Source organism: Uranotaenia lowii, chromosome 2, assembly GCF_029784155.1.
Source record: "Uranotaenia lowii strain MFRU-FL chromosome 2, ASM2978415v1, whole genome shotgun sequence".
Lineage (NCBI taxonomy): Eukaryota > Metazoa > Arthropoda > Insecta > Diptera > Culicidae > Uranotaenia > Uranotaenia lowii.
Genome location: NC_073692.1, coordinates 97,064,191 through 97,085,357, shown reverse-complemented (window position 1 = coordinate 97,085,357; position 21,167 = coordinate 97,064,191). Strand labels below are relative to the sequence as shown.

The 21,167-nt window shown below is 36.3% G+C and overlaps 4 protein-coding genes and 1 pseudogene across 4 annotated transcripts in view; 2 read left to right on the top strand and 3 right to left on the bottom strand.

Annotated features, from left to right (window-relative positions):
* The window catches only part of LOC129741703 (probable G-protein coupled receptor 158), a 351,812-nt gene that overhangs the window by 267,253 nt on the left and 63,392 nt on the right, over window positions 1–21,167 (bottom strand). The window lies entirely within an intron of this gene.
* LOC129745836 (elongation factor 1-gamma-like) lies at window positions 8,264–9,493 on the bottom strand (annotated as a pseudogene).
* On the top strand, window positions 12,493–15,101 carry LOC129741702 (uncharacterized). Its single transcript, XM_055733448.1, has 4 exons — window positions 12,493–12,506; window positions 12,558–12,753; window positions 14,482–14,641; window positions 14,704–15,101. Exons 1-4 carry the CDS (start codon window positions 12,493–12,495, stop codon window positions 15,099–15,101), a joined length of 768 nt encoding a protein of 255 aa, XP_055589423.1.
* LOC129745837 (uncharacterized) lies at window positions 15,830–17,040 on the top strand. The gene is made up of 3 exons (XM_055739198.1): window positions 15,830–16,106; window positions 16,187–16,273; window positions 16,338–17,040. The coding sequence occupies exons 1-3, from the start codon at window positions 15,911–15,913 to the stop codon at window positions 16,529–16,531; spliced, it is 477 nt and encodes a 158-aa protein (XP_055595173.1). The 5' UTR covers window positions 15,830–15,910; the 3' UTR covers window positions 16,532–17,040.
* Window positions 17,245–18,496, bottom strand: LOC129741701 (putative nuclease HARBI1). Its single transcript, XM_055733447.1, has 4 exons — window positions 18,384–18,496; window positions 17,883–18,324; window positions 17,687–17,831; window positions 17,245–17,621 (listed from the first exon to the last, which is right to left on the bottom strand). The coding sequence occupies exons 1-4, from the start codon at window positions 18,494–18,496 to the stop codon at window positions 17,245–17,247; spliced, it is 1,077 nt and encodes a 358-aa protein (XP_055589422.1).

Sequence of the window (21,167 nt, the reverse complement as noted above, 5' to 3'; positions counted from 1 at the left end):
AAATGTAATGAAAGTGTTTGGGGAACGTTTTTCGACAGCCAGGAAGTCTGGATCGGGGGGAAATCGAAAACCGGAAGCCGCTGAGACGACAAAGAGAGTTGCTGGTAGTTTCAAGCGAAACCCTAACCTCTCTCTCCGAGATGCCGCAAATAAGCTGGGTGTATCGTCTACAACCGTGCATCGAGCCAAAAAACGAGCCGGACTATCGACTTACAAGAAGGTAGTGACTCCAAATCGCGATGATGAACGACGACGGCCAAAGCGCGATCCCGGAGGCTGTACACGACGATACTGACGAAGTTTGACTGCGTGGTAATGGACGACAAAACCTACGTCAAAGCCGACTACAAGCAGCTTCCGGGACAGGAATTTCATACGCTAAAAGGAAGAGGAAAGGTAGCAGATATTTTCAAGGACATGAAACTGTCAAAGTTCGCGAAGAAATATCTGGTTTGGCAAGCCATCTGTACCTGTGGCTTGAAAAGCAGCATTTTCATAGCTTCCGGGACTGTCAACATAGAAATTTTCGTGAAAGAGTGTTTGAATAAACGTCTGCTGCTTTTCCTGAAGAAACACGATTGTTCCGTACTGTTGGCCGGATTTGGCATCTTGCCATTACGGTAAAAAGGCCATGGAGTGGTACGCCGCCAACTACGTGCAGGTGGTTCCCAAGGACAAGAACCCTCCCAACACGCCAGAGCTCCACCCAATTGAGAAATACTGGGCTATTATCAAGCGGAACCTAAAGAAGACCAAAAAAACTGCTAAGGACGAGCAACAGTTCAAGGCAAACTGGCTTTCTGCGGCGAAGAAGGTGGACAAGGTGGCTGTACAAAATCTGATGTACAATTCGGATTTGGAAATGCGGAAGCCTAACTGAATATTTTTCCTGAATTTTATGCTAATTAAACTTGAAAAAGAAATTTAATTTGATTTTTTAAATAAACGATTTCACCGATTTACACGCGTTTTTCCTCGACTAAATTTTGACCGTATCACCTTTAAATCAAACATCCATAAATTAATTGAATGTCCTATAGTAGATTACAAACTACACCATCGCATAGTTGCGAATAAATCTATATAAATCTCGAAGTAGTTTAATATCCTGTAAAAAAATGAATCCATGTTGTTCACAGTTAACACTTTCTAACCTAAGGTGTCAGCTTTATCTTTATTTTTCGTGTATCAGTTTATCCTCTTGGAAGATCAATTATTATTTAACTATCAAAAGAATTTTCCTTTGAATACAACAACAACTTATTTCAGGAATAAAGTATTTTGAAAATCTTGTGTAATTTATAAACTACCTAGTTTAATTTTGAATTTTCTTTTAGCTCGATAAATTTTGAAATCTCAGGAAACACATCGAACCCAAAGTAAAGCCAAATCCTAAAATAGACACACAAAAAAAGTCTGTCGGGTCGAGAAGAGACTCTGGCGACACCATAGGATATGCATACTAATTTAGCCAAATTTTGTTTGCTCTACTTAAGGATAGTGTGTAGTAACATCATCCACCAGAAGTAGGGGAAGTGGAAGAGAAACTCTGTGTTGGTACTGATAGCCCATGATGGACTAGGTTGAAGGTCAATTTCATGCCCGGATAGAAACTGCGGGACTCCAAGTGGGAGTGACATTTGTACAAATTTACTATTCCAGTCCAATGGCTTCCGCGCCGCCGTCCGCCTTGGGGAACATTAGGCATCCCCCCTTTCTGGTGCTGTTCCACTGCTTCCTCAACTCAATAATGTGGAACATTGGAAGCAGCTCACTGAGCCACCACTTTTCGGATGAAGGACGACGACGACAACGTCTAAGTAGAAGGTACCCGTAACGACGACTATGGCGGAATGTAACATTGCTAATGGATGATCTCTTGACAGGCAACCATGTAGAGTATCTATAGGGGCTTCGGGCTTCGGCACTTTGCTCGGAGGAAAAAGGAAGCGAAAATTGTCATCAAATGGTAATCGGAAGGACGGCAACTCGGGGCCGGGAAGATGTTCAAATTTATTAAATCTATGTAAATTAACTGCTGTTGAATTAGGATAATCAGCCGGATGGAGCAGAAACCATGCTGGTTCCATTTTTATGCAAAAACCGGCGTTCACGCGAAGCAGCGTTCACTTCTGGTGTATTATCCAATGTCATGCGATGGCACAAAAATTTGAATCATTTGTGAATTTTTTTATGTAAAATCGTGCACTAAATCCGAAAATAAAACTCTAAAATACCGCAGTTTTTGAGTTACGCTCAAAATATTAAATTTTGGGAAAATAAAAAAAGTACTTGTACTTCGATCCAAATATCTCGTACTGCCTAACATTTATTTAAAATCCTTTTTTTGCACATTGAAGGTCTACTAATTTGTTTTTTTTTCTGCGATTTTTCATTTCATCCTACGATTAAAACGTCAAACACGTCTTGAAAAATTGGTTTAGAAAAAAAATGTTACCATCAATTTTTTTTTTTATGAAGTTCAAGTTAGTGTCGTATTCTGTCCGGATTTGTTTGTCCGGAAATCGTTTCAAGAATGACGCTCTTGATCCTAGTTCCTCATAATAATTTTAAGTAAGTTAATTATCCCTTAAAATACTTTGACTGAAAACATTCATTTGATTTCTGCTAACTTCTTATGTTTCCTACAGTTAGGTTTCGATTTTTTTTCACAAGGGATGTTCCGCAAGAAACAAGAAATTTTAAAGATCCAAAATGATGTCGTTTTGAAATTAATACTAATGTTATGAAATCGATTGGTACATCTTTGTACCTAAAATATTCAATTTTCGAAGGTGATGGAAAGTATTAGAGAAACATAAGCTATCAAAGAAAAAAAATAACATAAGCCGTAAATATTATGAATTTTTTCCAAAGATACAACGGCTCACCGGCAGGACCCGAGCCCGCAATCTCCGCTTCAGTACAACGGCGCGTTAGCCAATTTCACCATGGTGAACGTGATGGAATCGACCGACACGAGCGTACACGTAGAGCTCCACCGATCAACAGCTCTACCTTCCATCGAAACACCATGTATATCCCGCATGTGATCTTTCCCACTATTGATCTCTCTAATCCCACTAACAGACTATGTGCTCGCTCGGCTAAAATCCGGAGTCAATGGGTGGTAATAGAGAAACAAGAGAGATTGCGGGTTCAGGTCCTGCCGGTGAGCCGTTGTATCTTTTCGAAAAATTCATAATATTTACGGCTTATGTTTTTTCTTTCTTTGATACCTCATGTTTCTCTAATACTTTCCATCACCTTCGAAAACAAATCGTTTTGAACTTTGAGTTCTGGTGATTTTGATATTAAATAGTTTCCTTACGAATTCAAAATTTGTTGCCCCAGGGTTGCCAGGTGCCGTGATTTGTCAGTTAAACGTCAGACACAGATTTTGCTCTGATTTTTGATCAGAGTATACAGATTTTACAGACATTCAAAATGTAATGTAGAAATGTATATTAATGTATTAAAAATTATCCAATTTTTCCAGATTGTACAAGAAATCTTGTTTGTATGTATTGAAATTTCACTGATCGTTCATAAAAACTTAATTTTCAAAAATAATCACAGACATTCACAAACTTTTTTTTCGAAGTTGCCTTGATTTAGTTATCATAAACACCTGGCATCCCTTGCTCCAATGAAGAAACCTTTAGATCTGATAAAATGTTTAACGTTTTAAAAATTTAGGGCACTTAGCGGGTTACATGCGTCTACAGTTGTTTGAACAAAATGGCTGATAAAACAACATATCTAAGAAATTAACGTTGCCAGATTGCCCGGTTTTATCCGGATATTTGATATAAAATTTGGAAACATTCCGGCCCGGCCCGGTTGCCCGGATTTCATTGCAAATTGCCCGGATTTTGCCCGTTTTTATTCAGAATTTGGCAAATAAAAAAAAAAAAACAAAACAATTTGTTGTAAAAATTGATTGTTTATGGCTCTAAAACGAAATTTTATAAGCAAGTTTTATAAAAATTATTACAAAGGTGTTATGGAAGCCTTAAATACGATTAAAAATCTTTCGATAATTTTTTTTTTAGTTTTGCTTAGTAATTTTTTGGTTTTGAGCAATTTTGCCCGGATATTGATATTGGATTTTTGGTATTCAATTTTCATATCATATGTTAGGATGCATGCTGAAAAAATTCTGGCAACCTTATATCAAATGCATTTTTAGGTAAGGTTAAGTAGGGTAAGAATTTGTTTCATGCCTTAGGGGAACATAAGGCATGAACATTTTTTATGAATTTACATACTCAAAAAAAATCATATAAGGGTCTGATACTTTTTGATGAAATATTTTGACATTTTAAAATTTTGTGTAAAGAAGCCCAAAACAAAAACTTTGGCGGTTTTTGTTTCTTATTCAAATTAACTTAAAAATATACAATGATTTGATGAACGCTTAATAGTTATTGAAAGATGGAATAAGAAAGCGTTTTTGCCTTGATGGGGTCATAATGTTTGTGAAATGCCTCAATCCCAAAAAACAAGTTAAATAGAATAAATTTTTGATTTTTATTTTGATTTGATTTTGATTAAGATCTCAAAACAGATTTGATAACGTTTTCCTTTGGTGAACTGACTTCATGATATGACAATCTATACTTTGACCTAAGTTTTTTTTTCATAAAATTATAAAAGAAATAGTTTTTTTTTTATAAAACTACAGCTTTGTAGTATGCGAGTTTTCAGTACCAAGCATTTTCAACTATTTTTTTGAAAATATAGCCAGAAAACTGATATTTCGCTTAAAACAGAAACAGCCGCATTAAGCACGAAGGGTTTTAGTTTCTTCTATTCAGACAACGGTTTTAATAAAAATCGTTTTCTAAAAAACCAAAGGAGATTTACACATAAAAATTACTCCAATGTACATTAAACAGATACCTGCTTATGTGTATATAGTTTTCAAACACATATTCCATGAAATATTTGATGAAATCAGTATTTTGCTTAATAGGCGCGTAGAGTCTGCTTCACCCTGCATTTTCTTTAGTGGTAGAACAGACAGCTCAATTAGTAGGGGGCATTATCTATATTAGACTGGCCCATAACAAAAAAATTCCGTATATTCCACGCGGCACCCCCTAGATTCGTGCATTTAGGTAAAAAAATGACTTTCTGAAAGTTTCAGGTCATTCGGTAGAAGCACGAGCTGGCGCAAAGGACTTGAAATTTGTATGGATATTTTCGGCAAAATGTATGGAAAATCGACATACTTTCACTCTTTGTGTTCTAAAATATGTTTTCAGCATGCTAGAAAGCTCAGAATTTCAGGAATTGTAGTTCAAACAATGGCAAAGAAGTTTGTAGAAGATTGTGACGCGATACGAGTTGACTGTGATGAGTTATCCGCATTTGAATGTGTGATTTTTTTCGCACTTCTTTGATGTAGCGTGAACGGTGTATGGGCTAATAATCGCACTGACTTAATCGCATCGTCACACAATGAGAATAACAAATAAAAAGTTAGTGTCCTCGGAAAAGTTGCGAGAAAAGCTCTTACAAACATTATCGCGGGGCATTCAGACTTTGCCGAGGACACAAACTTTCTATTTGTTATTCTCATTGTGTGACAATGCGATCAAGTTTGTACTAATAGTCCACTTATACACCGTTCGCGATATATCGATGAAATGCGAAAAAAATCACACATTCAATTGCAGATAACTCATCACAGTCAACTCGTATCGCGTCACAATCTTCTACAAACTTGTTTGTCATTGTTTGAACTACAATTCCTGAAATTCTGAGTTTTCTAGCACACTGGAAACGTATTATAGAACACTTAGAGTGAAAGTATGTCGATTTTTCATATATTTTGCCGAAAATATCCATACAAATTTCAAGTCCTTTGCGCCAGCTCGTGTTTCTGCCAAATGACCTGAAACTTTCAGAAAGTCATTTTTTCACCTAAATGCACCAATCTAGGGGGCCACGTTGAAAAAAATGTTGTAAAAATCATCCCATACAAATTTGGGCCAGTCTAATCTATATATATAAAAAGCAATTTCTGTATGTTTGTTTGTTTGTTTGTTTGTTTGTTTGATTGTTTGTCCTCTATAGACTCATCCGTCTTAAGAGCTAGAGAGCTGAAATTTGGCATGATTGCTCATTAGGACCAGGAATGATGAAAAATGTTTTCATATTTTCGGATGACCCCTTTTGAAGAGGGCCGTCCATACAAGACAAATATTGTTTTCGCGTTTATCACGTTATTTTTTGTCGGATCGTGATGAAATTTGCACATGGGGGTTTTGAGAGAAGGGAAATCGATTTTAGGTATAGAATTTTGGGTCAGGGGTCGGCAAAAGGGGTCGTCCGTATTAACTTTTCAATATTTTTGTGATATTGACGTTAGTGTTCATCGGATTAAGATAAAAATTTGCGCTCGGATGGTTTTAGAGGTGGACAATCGATTGCCGATATCAAATTTTGTGTAAGGGGCCAGCCAAAGGGGTCGTCCATATTCACTGTTCGCTATTTTTGTAATACTGACGTTATTATACATCGGATTCAGATGAAAATTGGTACACAAGAGTTTCGAATGACAAGCAATTGATTCCAGGTATCGAATACAGTGTCAGGGGTCGGCAAAAAGAGTCGTCCATATCAACTTTTCAATATTTATGTGAAATTGACGTTATTATTCATCGGATTAAAAAGAAAATTTGCGTTCGGATTGCCAATATTCAATTTTGTATAAGGGGCAAGTCAGTCAGGGAGAACCCCCCATTTTGACTGTTCGCTTTTTTTTGCGATATTGACGTTATTATGAGGTGAAAATTTGTACACGAGAATTTTGAATGGTGTGCAAATCATTTCAGGTATAAAATTTTATGTAAGGGACCGGAAAAAGGGGTCATCCATATTACATTGGGTTGAGATGAAAATTTGTACATATAAATAATTAAGGACGAACAATTGATTCAAATTATACAACTTTGAATCAGGAGTCGGCCAAGGAGGACTATATTAACTATTAACTATTCACTGTTTTTTTTTTGCGATATTGACGTTATTATGCAATGGATCGGTTTGAAAATTTGCACACGGGAGTTTTGAAGGAAGGGCAATCGATTTCAAGGATGAAAGTTCGGAAAAGAGGCCACCGATCTGCAACGATGGAGTCGAAATTTCTACACGGTTTATTGGGGTTGGGACGGTCAATTGATTTCTGATTTCAATATTTTTATCAAACGACAAAAAAGGGGGTCATATTAACTGTCAAATTTGCTTTGCAAAAATCACGTGAGTTTGTATCGCATCGAAACGAAAATTCATAAACGGGGGATTTTGGCACGGTCCATGGATTCCTGATTTCAAATTTAGTAGCAAACGACAGAAAAAGTGAACGCACATAAACATTATTGCAATTATTGCTTAAAAATACACTCGGAATTGCATCTGGAAAATGCCTGTAAATTGACATTCATTCAAACTATTCATGACGTATTCTAAATTGAAAGCGAAACGGAGTTCGTATGGGATCAGCTAGTAAGAAATAAAAGTGAATAAGGAAAAATCATGTTTTATAACTGTCCAAGCCAAATTTTTTAGGCAAACCACAAACGCTCTGATGAATATGAACTTAACTACCTATGTTTTCTAAAATATAAGAAAATCCGAGGAAAACCTGGAAAATTTCTGATGGCTCCAAAAGTAGGACAATTTTAGCCACGATGTTGCATTTTTTGACCTACGATTACCAATTCTTTGTTTTAGAACTAACAAATCAATTATCAAAGTTGCGAATTTTCATAATGGGCCTTATTCTGCGAGGCGAGTGACGTGAAGTGACTTGGTTTTTTAGAGTCACCGTATTCTAGCAGGCGAATGGCGTGACTTGAATGAACTTTAGGTGACTTGAATGAACTTTTTTTACTGTCACCGTATTCTCAGAGGCGAATGGCGTGACTCAAGTCGGTGCCAAGTGACTTTTGAAGTCGTAACCTATTCCGCAGGTGACTTGGAAGAAATAAAAACTAAAATTTTCAATATGACAAAATTTTAATGAAATTGTTTACAGAAACTTTAAAGTAAATGTTTTTAGATGAAAAATGTTTTGAAAAAATACAACAAAGGTTTATTTTCTTAGTTTAAATCTTTTTTTTTTATATATAAATCGAATTTTAGAGGCAAATATTTTATGGATTTTAAAAATATGTTGTTTTAAAAAGGAATTCTTTTTGAACAATGTTTATAAAGAAATTTCGAGAATCATTTCTATTCAACAAAATTCAGTAAAAAAAACCTGAGCTGATTTCACCTTTATGCAATTTTAAACATTTCTGAAAATGTGTGAAGATTCGTTGAAAATATGTGCCTGAACATTGACCAACGTTGAAAAAACTTTTTTTTTAAGATTTATCATGCCTCAACCGAGCCCATGCCGCTCAAGAAAAAAATTTCTCATCTGATTTTATTGGTCTAAGCTGTCATTTGTCCAACGATTGAGGAGATTCGAATTTTGTTGGTGACTCAAAATAATATGATTATAATAATATGATTATAATTACGTTTTTTATTTCATTGTTCTACATTTAACGCATCTTGTCAAATCGCCGCATCTTGTCCAAATACATGCTGGAGATCTTGTTGCAGCTCATGAATACCATGGTCAGTCAGTAATTCTCCATATCGAATTTTCTCCCAAAAGTAAGGAATGGACTTGGCTTCATCCTCGTTGGAATAACACCGTTTGAAGTCGTCGAAGTTGAAAGTTCCCTCCGACAGAGAATCTAAGAGAAATGATTGTTTGATGAATTTCCTCTACGGGTTCTGGTTCCTTCTTGGCCTGGGCCGGTTTCTCTTCCTTCTTTTCCTTGGGTTCATCATGTTAAGCAACCGCACCTCCAGCGTCTTGCTCTGGAACTCGCAAACTTCTTTAGGTCGACTTCCGCTGCCTTGGCACAAAGCGTTAAGTTTTTAACAACTGCCTCAACCTGAGGCTGATTCAGTACGGTCGTGAACCAACTGGTCACACTACCGAATGGTGCCCGTAACGATGGATCCAGCACATATTCATGGCATTGTGCAGTGTGGCGAAAACGATGTCGGTCAGAGTCAAACGCTCGCCTACTAGGAAGGTTTGATGGATCAAAGGGCTTGAGGGCAGCCTTCAGATCCTGCTTAGCACGTTCCACGTTGTTCTTCTGGAACTGGATGATTCGTTGCTCTTCTGGAACTGGATGAACGGGAAATCCCGGGCATGCACTGCTGGCAGCAGCGACAGGAACGACAGAACCGCAGCTGCTCGTTCGAAAAGTAATACGTGATAGCGTTGCTCTCGGTCAGGTACTTTCCATCGGCGGTTTCGAAAGCCGGAACCTTTCGAAGTGGGAACTTCTTCAAGAAGTCGGCACTCTTGTTCGTTTCGCAGAACACGAAATTTGGCGAAACCAGAGAACTGGGCCGCAATCAGGGCCTTGTAGGCGCAGAAGTTATCCGGATAAGTATACAGGGTACCAGCCATTGCGTTCTGAAATAAAATGAGCATGAAAAACATAAAGTCAAATCAATTTTACAAAATTACCTGTCTTGAGGCCTCCAATTTGGTTTTCGCTAACGTTTTTTGACAGGTCGGATGAATTATTCTCGTATTTAGAATGAATTCAGTGATTAATCCAAATGAAATACAAGAGAAGGTGATGCATATTTTTATGTTTAAATTTTGTGGCAACCAAAACAGACAAAAGATCCTTTTTTTAATATCGAAACATACATTTTCAATCATTTGAAACACAATAAAAAAATAAGCAAACAAATCAAAACACGACTGTTCTAAAAATGTTGAATTTAATTTACATAATTTTGCAAAAAAACGATCAGATTTGCATCACCTGAGTATGTACGCATCTTAGGCAAAATTCATCTCTGATGAATTTCGAAATAATGTCAATCCAATAAGATAGCCTGATTTCTAAGGTACGAGATTCTAGCGCTTGCACATGTGTTAGTTATAATAATTATAAACTGAGCTTGTGATTTAATTTTTATAGTAAAATAATCATCGAAATCTTTCCTTAACAGTTTTTATTAATTTCATTAATTTTAAAATTTAAATTACTTAATATTTTCGAGAAAACTAATATTTAAGTTACTATTGACAAAACCGAAAAAATTGAACTCCTTCTTGTGTCACTGGAGTATATTCATGATGCAGCCAATGTTATTTAAATTTCAACCGAAAAATAACTCAGATACAGACTATAATCAAGCAATTCAAAACAGCCAGTTCCGGAATGTTTTTCATGTATATTGTTTGGTCAATGATGTTATGCGTTAAATATATATAAATGCAAAAATTATAAAATAATAAAAATCTATAGAGTTTATAAATAACAAAAATCTTAAGAGATAAACAACAGAACAACCTAAAATTCCATGGAATTGGAAATTTTTGTCGAACATTATGATGTATGGTTTTTCTATGGTTCTGTGTAGTGGTCAATCTGTACAATGACTTAAAAAGATCACGGAGAAAAAAGTATAGTTTTCCCAACTATATTCCGCCTATATTCAATTATATTTCTGATTGCTTCTCGGCTTACTATAAATCTGAAATTTTCAACTATATATATAATATATCATCTGATTAATATTTTGCGTTCAACAGTACATATAATAGATCTTACGATAGTTGTGTGATTGATTTTACCCATTCAACTATAAATATGATAGATTCAACTGTAATCGTATAATTAATGTTGCGCATTCAACAATAAATATAGTAAGTTCAACTGTACTGGTATAGTTGATTTAACTTTAAATAGAATAGATTCAATTATATAACTATGATTAATTTTATGAGATTAACTATAGATATTGTAGATTCAAAAAATGTTTATTTCAGAGGTCATCATGTTTATTGTTGCTTTCTAGTCGGTTCTAGCTTTTATTCCATTTATATTACATTTTGTTATTTATTTGATTTCACAATTATACATTTTTATTTCTGACTCGTTCACCCTCCGAACAGGAAAACAATAACACTTCGATCCACTTATCCTGCTGCTGCTGAAGACTGCCCAGCCGGAAAACCCACCGATCTCAGCGACAAGAGGTAGGACGAAAGAAAGCTGCCAGGGAAAAAAGTATATTGTAATAACTTAGAATAAACAAAACTTGTAAATATTACCTGCGCATTTTTTTTTTGTTATACGGCGAACGGGCATCTAATGTTTCCTGCTTTTCGGTGGGCAGTGGCTCTTTTCGCAGGGGGACCATATAGGAATCCGCTGTGGTCTGCTGTCAATCGATCCCAGTGGCAAAATTCCGGGTTCCGGCAGCTGAAATTAAAAAAAGAAAAAGTGATTCGATCATCTTTTTTTAAAACCTCTTCCTAACCAGCACAATTGTCGTCACTGACCGCTAACTAGCAACGTTCCTGATGAAATTGTGTAATAGCTACGGAGAACTTGCTTCGATTCGAAAACGGTTCTTCCTGCTCGCAAACTGCTGATATCTGCCTTGCCGGAAAGTCCACCAATCTCAGCGGCAGAATCAAAAAGCTCATGGCCTAGACATAAAGGGGAAAAACTAGATTAAAATTCGCTGAGAACAAACAAAAATTGTAAATTTTCAAAGATTACCCGTTGCCTTTTTTGATGAGTAGGCAAGCAATACTTTCCGATGTTCGACGAGCCGAATTTCGTTTCCTCCGGGTAACAGAAAAAAATCTTGATGATGCCTTTTCTTGCTGGGAATGATAAGGAAGGAGGTGGCCTCGGGGTAAGACGGCAGCCCCGAGTAGAACCGACGTTTTCTTTTCCATTGGGGGCACCGGCCGTTTGCTGTGGCCTATTTTCTTGGATGGTTTCATCTCGATTTTGGGTGCCTGGGTATCGAAACGGCTTTGCGGGCAGCCGGAGAGTGGTAACACACACCGGGATAACGTTCCCCTGGTCTTATTCGCTTATTGACACAGTTGAGACGGCCTCGGATAACTTTTTCCCGCACGCTGGAATCGCAATCCCCGATCAAGGCTGGTTTTTTAGAAATTAGCCGCGATTTTTTTTGCTGAGGGCACACTTCTTCTTTTTCAGATCTACGTGCAGTATTTTCTACACTGTCAGGCTAGAAAACTCAAATGCGTGATAAAATCCACCTAATTCGAAAAAAATCAACTATACAGATATTTAAATTTTTCGTAGTTCTAATTAAGTTAAATACACTTTTATAATTGGATTTACCAGCCGAAAAAATAGTTTTAACTTAACGTTTTATTCTCCGTGATGCAACCTAAAAGTCTCTAGAGAAGTGTACAATGAAACTCTTCGTTTAAGGATTTGTTCTTCCATATAGTATGAATCAAATTGCTATATAAAAAGCGATAGTGAAGTATGCTAAGTTTGGAAGGTCTTGAAAACAGGAGCTCATAAACTGTCTTGTTTTTTTTTTAATCAATACAATTGTTGGATAATCAATACACCTGGCACCCCTGATTCAAAGTAATTATTTGAAAGTGTGAAAATGGAGCCCAAAAAGTAAGTTGTTTTAATTTTAATTTCGTCTTATTAATTTATTTCGTTTTTTAGGCTACGAATCACAAACCAGCTCCAATTCGCTGAATTGGTTCGGCGGATGGAGTTGAATCCATCGGTAGCCAAGGGGCTAAAATATGCCGAGGCGACAAATGTAAGCAGACAAAATTTCCACGTAATTTGGGCAGACACAACAGAAGCGCTTAATAGTTTGGGCCCTCCAACGAGAACCGCTGCTGAGTGGCAGAAGGTAATTTTTAATCTATATCTTTATTTACAAAAGTTTATAAAATGCATTGGCTTGAGATGAAAATTTGCACATGGCCAGCATAATATTTCATAAGGGCGGAACTAGCATTTAGATCGAAACGAGAAAAACGCGTTTGTTTGAACTTTCGGAACATTGAATCAAATCCTATTTAAAAATCTACCACTTTTTATTCAAGAAAATCGCGAAATGCACACAGAGAAAACTTGGATTATTAAAATAAAGAAAACTGAATTTGATTCAAAGCACTAATTTTTTTTTAAATCTAACTCTTGTTTTATTTGAATCAATGAATTATCGTTCTGATTGAAATGAATAATTTTTGAAAGAAGGAATTAGTTTTTTGAATCGAATAATTTTGGACTTTTATTTGAAACAAATTCTTTGAATCAAAAGAAATTTGTTCAATTGCATATTTATATTTATTTCAACCAAAGAAAAATGTTTTCAATGAAAAGGAATAATTTATTAAAATAAAAACCTCGAACTTAGAAGGTTTTTTGCATTGAGCAAGAAGAATTTAAAATGAAAAATCGATTCAAGTTGGGCTGGTGGCTGGTGAAAATGTGGATCACAGTTAGCTTAGTTAGGAAGATTCAGGACAATGTATGGTAAGTGTATGTTAATTAAAAAGTGAATATTGAAGATTTTCAATAAGTGCTTGTAATTTTACAGGACCACGGGTTTTCCAAGTCCCTAGATGCCTTAACCGAGGTGAAAGCTTTGCAAGATGACACCGCTCCGTATTCAGCGGTCAGGTCCACAAAAATTGAAACCAGATAGTTCGATTGAAGTGAACCAGTTTTTGACCGTGTTTCATTTATTGTTGAATAAAAATAAATTTTAAATTTTAAATCCTTTCTTTTTATTATTTGAAATTCCGAATAGGAATTAAAAACCACAGAATTCCAATTGGAATAAATGGAAATTGAGGTAATAAAAAAATGCTTAACCTAATTTTAAATATTTTCGAGTTTAACCCTTTTTTGTTTTTGATTCCATCAGTTACGCCTGCAAGTTTCACTGACAAATCATTTCACACATTAGTGTGTGGAATTTTACACATTTCAGAAATAAGTAGACCAACACATTAAATGTGTGAAGGTACTACAGCGCATTAATGGGAAATATCGTTTAAGGAAATGAAATGTGTGCGTTTCACACATTATGCAAAAAGCGTTTAAAACGAATGAAAATGTCACTCTGTTCCAACTCAGGTACACACAAAAAAAAAGCATAGTAATATTACTAAATCCGTGGTTTAAACGAACAACAGGCGACCATATTTTTGAGTCAAATATGTTTTGTTGTTTATAATACCTTACGCATAGCTATTTTACCATGTGCTCAATTTGGCTGCGCATAGTAAATTCGACTGCGGTTTAGTAAAATTGTCAATGAAATGATGCATTGTTTTACTTCGTCCCTAGTAAAATTAATATGTTTCATGATGAAACTAGTATGTGTTATGATAAAGATTAGGAGGAGCGAGGAGCTTGATTTAAATAGTAAAATTACTATGTATGTATGTATGTATGTATGTATGTATGTATGTATGTATTCAAATTTTGAATCAAACGTCAGAAAAGGCGTCGTCCATATAAACTTTTTTCCCTCTGTAAATGTATTGCTATGCATCGGATCGAGGCACTTTGTTGTTTGAAGGAGTTTCGAAATGAAATCAAGTTTAATTTTCGTTATTATTTTCAGGTTTGGGCAGACTTTAAACTAAAGACCAAATCTAAACTGCTCAAGAACAAAAAGGATTTAAATGCGACTGGAGGAGGCCCGAACAACAGCACTCCATTAACGGCTTGCGAGGAAGCAGTTGTTGGACTTTTGTCATTGGAAAAAGCTGTTTGCCATGGTGGTAAGGATCAAACGCGTAGATACAGTTCATCCAAATATTTAAAACCCTTGTTTGTCCTTTAGGAACAGTGTTCGGTTTGACTGAAGGAGCCTGTTTAGATGAGGAAGCCAGCATGGAGGTTGAGAGTGACCAACCTATCCTCGATACTCCACAGGCAGCCTCAACGCCATCCTCCTCGAAAAAGCAGGTTCCAAAGGAAGCAGTGGAGCTTTTGCGCCTTCAGGTAGGGTGCCTGGAGGGTATCAAGGAATCCGCTGAGCAAATATGTAGATACTCAAGAAAAACTTTCTATCTTAAGGAGGAGCAACTGAAACTACAACAAAAACATATAAAAAGAAAACATGAGCATATGCTTCGTATCGAACAACATAAAAAAGAAAAATTGGAGTTGAAGATGGAAATGTTGAGGTATAAGAAAGAAAAACTGGATTTTTTAAAACAAAAATCTATGCAAGATTAGGTCAAATGATGACTCTGGACAATTGATTCTTAATAATAAATTTGTTTTCAACTAAAGGTTTCGGTACCCGCATACGAAAAAATCATAACTCGAACAGTCAATATGATACACCAACGGTTGTTGAAATAGTGATTATTTCTGTACACGTTACTATTCCATCAAACTTTAGCTCTGAAACGATTAAAACGGTACTTTCACATTAATGTTAAAAATTACATTACCAGATAACGTGAATTATGGATGTGGAATATTCCTGTTCAATTTTTTAAAAAGCGTGAAATTGATCTCGAACCATTACCCGAAGCGTTCATGCATTTTGACACATTCACGTCAAAGCAGAGAAGAGGTGCCAAGTGGAATTCAAAAACGTTCATTTGTAAATAAAAAAATCAGAACGCGTAATGATTTCTATGTTGTCATTTCGTTTTTGGCTATATGAAAATCATACCGTGATGATCATTGGAATTGATTTTGAAATAAACTACGAATTTCACAATTATACTTAAATATTTCGACTATTTGAAATCTTGATCAAGTTTTGGATTTACGCTCAAAATCATATAGAACATTTATACGCATAATTTTCGTACATTGAAAACTATTACATTCATCACAAATGACACAGAGAAATTAAAACAAATATTTAACTAGATTGTAAATAAGTATTGGGCCAGAAAAATAATAAAAATTTGAAAATTCGGTGAATCTGGCATCACTGATTAGTTTGTTTGTGTTGTTCGCGCGAAATTTGTGATTTGTGGTAAATCGGGTAATTTTCCTTCTAATCTTCCGATTTAACGACGGCGGTTATGGCCCAACCAGCTGTAGTCGCCCTGTGCGCAACCTTTTGTCACTTATGGCACCAGTGCAGTGGTAATTATCTAATAGTAAGTGCCAGATCGACGCACCGGATGTTTATTGAAACATCCGTTAACTCCCGGTTAAGGAACCTTTGTTTTCCATGCGTTTGGATTCATGGAAACATGGATAGATTGCGCGGTCAAGGTATGTAAACCTGCCGGAAAACTTCTTCCGATAAAACGAATAAACAACAGTTACTGTATGAAAAATATTTCCTTTTGCAGGTTATAGTACTACCACTTTTCCGTATCTCTGGAAGAAGGTTGATAAGGAGCCAGCCCCCAGCAGTCGGCAAGCTACCGGAAGCTCCCGTAAGTTTTAATGGTCTAATCTATACCCCTTATTGTTAATTGACTGCTTAATTTTTAATTTCAGTTCTCTGCACAATCGTGATCCGAAGGACAAGCACTTTTTCGCTATGGCCGGATGGGATCGTCGTTGGAGGTTTCTGTCACATGCAGATGGATCCGCAATGCCAGACGGGTGAATTTAAAGGTCGATTGCTACCCAGTCCATTTTTCGCTCACATCCATCGCCCAAATGGGAAGGAAAGCAAAGCTCCCGCTTGAGCATGCACAACAATAGCAACCTTTCGCAGCACCTATGACCGGACCTTTGTTGTCGACCCCTTACCAGAATTATGGGCGGTTAAATTTGTAGCCGATATGTACCCAATCGGATGGACATTTACATGTAAGTCAACAATAAACGAATTCATAGAATCAAATAAAACTCAAATAAAAATGGTTTCATAAAATGATCCGAAAACCCTGAATGCAAATTTGCACATGTGTGCGTGCCATGTTCCCGTATATGATTCCAATAAACGTATACATACCTTCGGACGAAACATTTTGTCGAATCGTTTTATACCTTTACTGGAAATGTTTGGTTACCAGATTACTTTAAAAATTACTTTAAGGAAAACAGTTTGATGACCAGAATACGTTTTCCCCGATTGGTTTTTGAACGTTATCTCAACTGCTTGCAGAACAGTTCTTCCATACAAGTGGTTTAATAGTTCTTAACAGTAACATAACTTAACGCCATATTCAAGAGACCGTCGTTTCGGAATTCACAATTAGTGGAATGTTTTTTACGATGTCAGTTATCATTATCTAAAAGTTTTTTTACGCTATCCTGAATAATTGTGATACTATTACAGTAACTGTTTGGTAACCGTATTTTTTTATTCGGGTATTCATTTCATTTATTGTAATTCATTCAATAGTTTTAATGTCGCAAATGGACTAAACAAATGGTGGAACGATTCACTTATTGATCAATTACTAAGTGAGAACATTGAATTCATGATCTCTTCTCTTACACCTTCAGCAGTCGAATCATTACTGGAATCAATGAATTCTTCTTCGTTTTCTGGTTCTTGTGATGTTTGGTCAATGTCTTGAACCACATTGTACTTTATCCGTAGATTGTGTAGCGCACAGCAAACGTTGACTATTTGTGTCGCTTTTGACGGTTTGTAATGGAGTTGCCTTGCTCCCAAGAGACAGCGAAAAACATTTTTAAGCTGCCCAATGGATCGCTCTACTATCAACCTAGTTTTTGAGTGGACTTCATTGAACCTGGAAACGTTAGAACTGCTAGGTACGCGGAACGGAGTTATGAGGTACGGCTTTAATGGGTAACCAGCATCACCTGGAAAATTATCAAACGATTTATTAGATTACTACGAATTTATTAGAAAAAAGTCATTGTCCTACCCAAAAGCCAAGTGTTACGACAACCTCGTTGAAGAGCGCTTTTCAAATGGTCATCCAACGGATTGGAATTCCATATGAAGGAGTCATGGTTTGATCCAGGATTATTCGCATCTACGTACCGGATGATCATCTCATGATCACATACCTGAATATGAAAAAGGTTATTACAGGAAAAAATATATATACGTATACCTACAATCATCACATTAAGACTATGATAGCCTTTTCTATTGTAATATAGATGCTGTATATCCGGTGATGGCTTAATGATTTTTATGTGCGTCCCATCCACGCAGCCGATAACACCTGGAAATCCAGTTTTTTGAAAAAATCCCAATTTTATCGCATTTTTCTCCGTGTCCTCTTTAGGAAATTGTATAGCATTCCGGCAGATTCCTGGTTCGAGCACATCCAGTACTTGGGATAGCATTTTCGAGAAGGTTGATTGTGCCATTCCTACGAAAACGTCGTTGCCAGTACCTTTTTGATAACTCCCTTCGGCCAGGAATCTAAGGGTAGCTGACAATTTAATCACAGGACTTACGGATGCCGAGCCCACAGCATATCCAAGGCTCGCCTCTACAAATTTTAGTAAATGGTGGAATAGAGCCTTTGAAACTCTAAAATACCGAGTAAACCTATCAAAAACAGTGTCATTTACAACGTGTTTCTCATCTTCATAAAACTATTTACGTACATGTGGTCAGGCATTTGTAGAGGATTAGCACGATCTCTTATTAATCGGCGTTCCAGACGAACCGTAGGTAGGTCTTCTTCAATGTCATCGTATAACCAAACTACGAAGCTCATGGTCGAATCGCCGCAGTACAACCTATATATGTACCTGAAATTATTTAGATGAAAAAAAGTGAAAATGAGGTTTGTTGTGGTGTTTTCTTTCAGGAGAAACAACTCTGCAGTAATTCTGGCGAATAACTAAAAGCTATAAAATTCCTTTTATTAATAATTTTCATTACATACAGTTTGTGGTTCATCTTACTTTTAGTCTCTCTGTTCAATCCGAAAAAAAACACCAAACTGATTTCTCCTAGCTACGCCTGAATCCTACATTACAAATTTTCTATTAATCTTCAATTGTTTTCAGATTATTTCCACAACTTACGGTAAGTATATACAATTTTTATTAATTCTTTGAAACTTTCAGGATCTTCAGTTTTCGACCTCTGGTAACCCTATTCTACGGTAAGTAATGTGTGGTAAGTATTTGTCAACAAACTCAATCTACTGGCTGTAATTTATTTACTTACAGGTTGCCGAACTGTTCCTAACAAATCTCTTCCACTTTATCGACAACAATCTCGGTAATTTCCTTCAAAACTCTCTAAATTCTTCCGTACTTTCTCAACATCAACTTTCTGCTTTCATAAATCAAACATGTCAGCGCCCATGCAACGATTCGATCCTACACGCTCAGACGCATACACCCATTTGATTTACACGCTGCTAACTCCGTTTCCTAATCTGGGTTATCTTGTAGAGTTACTCACTTTTGGGAAACTGGCAGAACAACCCGAATAGAACAGAACCATGGTATCACATTCATTATCCAATGAATTTAATTGTGACCATGTACTTCATGGTTAAAAGTACATCCGAGCGTGAATAATTTAAGAAATTCAAACATTCCAAGTTTTTCGTGTATGGATTATTTGACGTCCGCGGTACTGTTTTTTTTCCTCTACACATTTGTCGGTCGAGGTTGGTCGGTAGTTTTTCGAGAAATTCATTCGAAGTGTTCTGAAGTGGACCCAATGGTGAGTAAAAATCGAAATTACCAAGAGGCAAATGTTGATTCGTTTATTTTTATCATTTCTAGTAAAAAAAAACCATCACACACTGCGAGTGAGTGGGTGCCTGGAGCGGCTACGGAAAGCCGGATTGTGAGAGACGGGTCCAGCAAATTAGTCCAAATCAATTAGTGTGAGTAAAGTGTTATTTTTTTTTTTTTGAATAAATAAATTTAAACGAATTCAACCGTTTTAATTTCGTTAAAACTGAAAATGATGACAAAACAAAAAATAAATACAAAAACCCCACCATGAGCAAATATTTTTATTACAGCGGTTTAACAATGAAAATCATGGATTTTCATGGTTTTACCATGAAAAATTGGAAGCTGTTAAAACCATGAACTTTATATTTTTCGGCTTCTCAATGTATGGAAAATCGCCATTTTTTTCATGGTCACGCTGCATAACAATACCCCTTTTTCATGGTTATTTTCGTCAAAACGATGAAATGTATGGTCAAAAACTATGAATTCGAATGTGCATTCACGGTATCTTGGACGATAATATACATTGTGTAAACCATACAATATATGGTTTGTGAACATGGAATTCATTGTTTTTTCATGGTACAATCCTATTCGGGAAGGTTACTGTCGTACATCAGACTCAACTTTTTGAAATTATTAATTACCGAAAACTGAAAGAACCAACAATTTATGAATTCTGGTCGAAATAGGTTAAAACAAAGGTTATTAGATCACAAGGTTCTCTGTCTTTCTTTGTCAATAAGTAGGCGAGGAGAGCGCGGTGAGGTTCAGTGAGTTTGTTAGTAAACATCGGAAAATTTGTTCGAGCTGAGGGCTTTGTTAGTAAACAAACTCCACGAACTCCATATAGTAGCCTAATCAAAATGGCTGAATCGGGAGTTTCTCATATCGTTACACCTCCTATGTATACACACCTTGGTTGAAACAAGAAGAAATGGTTTGACAGTTGGTCACCTGTCTCTTTCCGATTTCTACCAGGTCGAAACGAATCCTGCTGTCGAGCTGGATCGGTTTCGACTAGTATCAACTATTACTTTTTGTTTTGGTTTTGAAGTTTCGCCCTTTGGTCCTACACGCAAAAACTAATTATGCCGTTTCGTCACACATGGTCAACTCAGTTAGAGTATCTCCACGGCAATCGGAAGCAAAGTGAAAATGCTAACTCGTCACCATCACTCTGATACCGTACCGGGGATTACTATACAGTGTTTCCTGAGACAGATTACGGTAGGGTAGCTTTTTGTTTTTGTTTTGAAAAATGTAAACATCAACTGGTCGCAATTTTGATCTTTGATGATAAGCACTGTTCAATGCTTTCTTTCAAAAACTTCTTTAATTAAAAGCATCAACAAACCTTCATGTATGAACTTGTTATGAATTTACAAATCATTAAATAAAGAATTTAGGGCACCTGTACCCGTGGTCTATTCTTGGGTCTAATTTATACAAGAATTGAGAAATTAGATCCGATCCAATGAAAAAACTGGCAACTGCATTCGTGTTCCATTAACTGTCAAACGGTTTAAATTGCGTCAAATTGTATCGAAATCTCACCAGTTTTGGATCAATCCTTATACCAGCTCTAAAAAAAGTTGAGTTGAAACTGGTATAATGGATCACCAGTGCGGTTGCTTGGGTCAGAATTTGGGTCTAAACCGGCTGGATTCACGAACCGAGCAAATT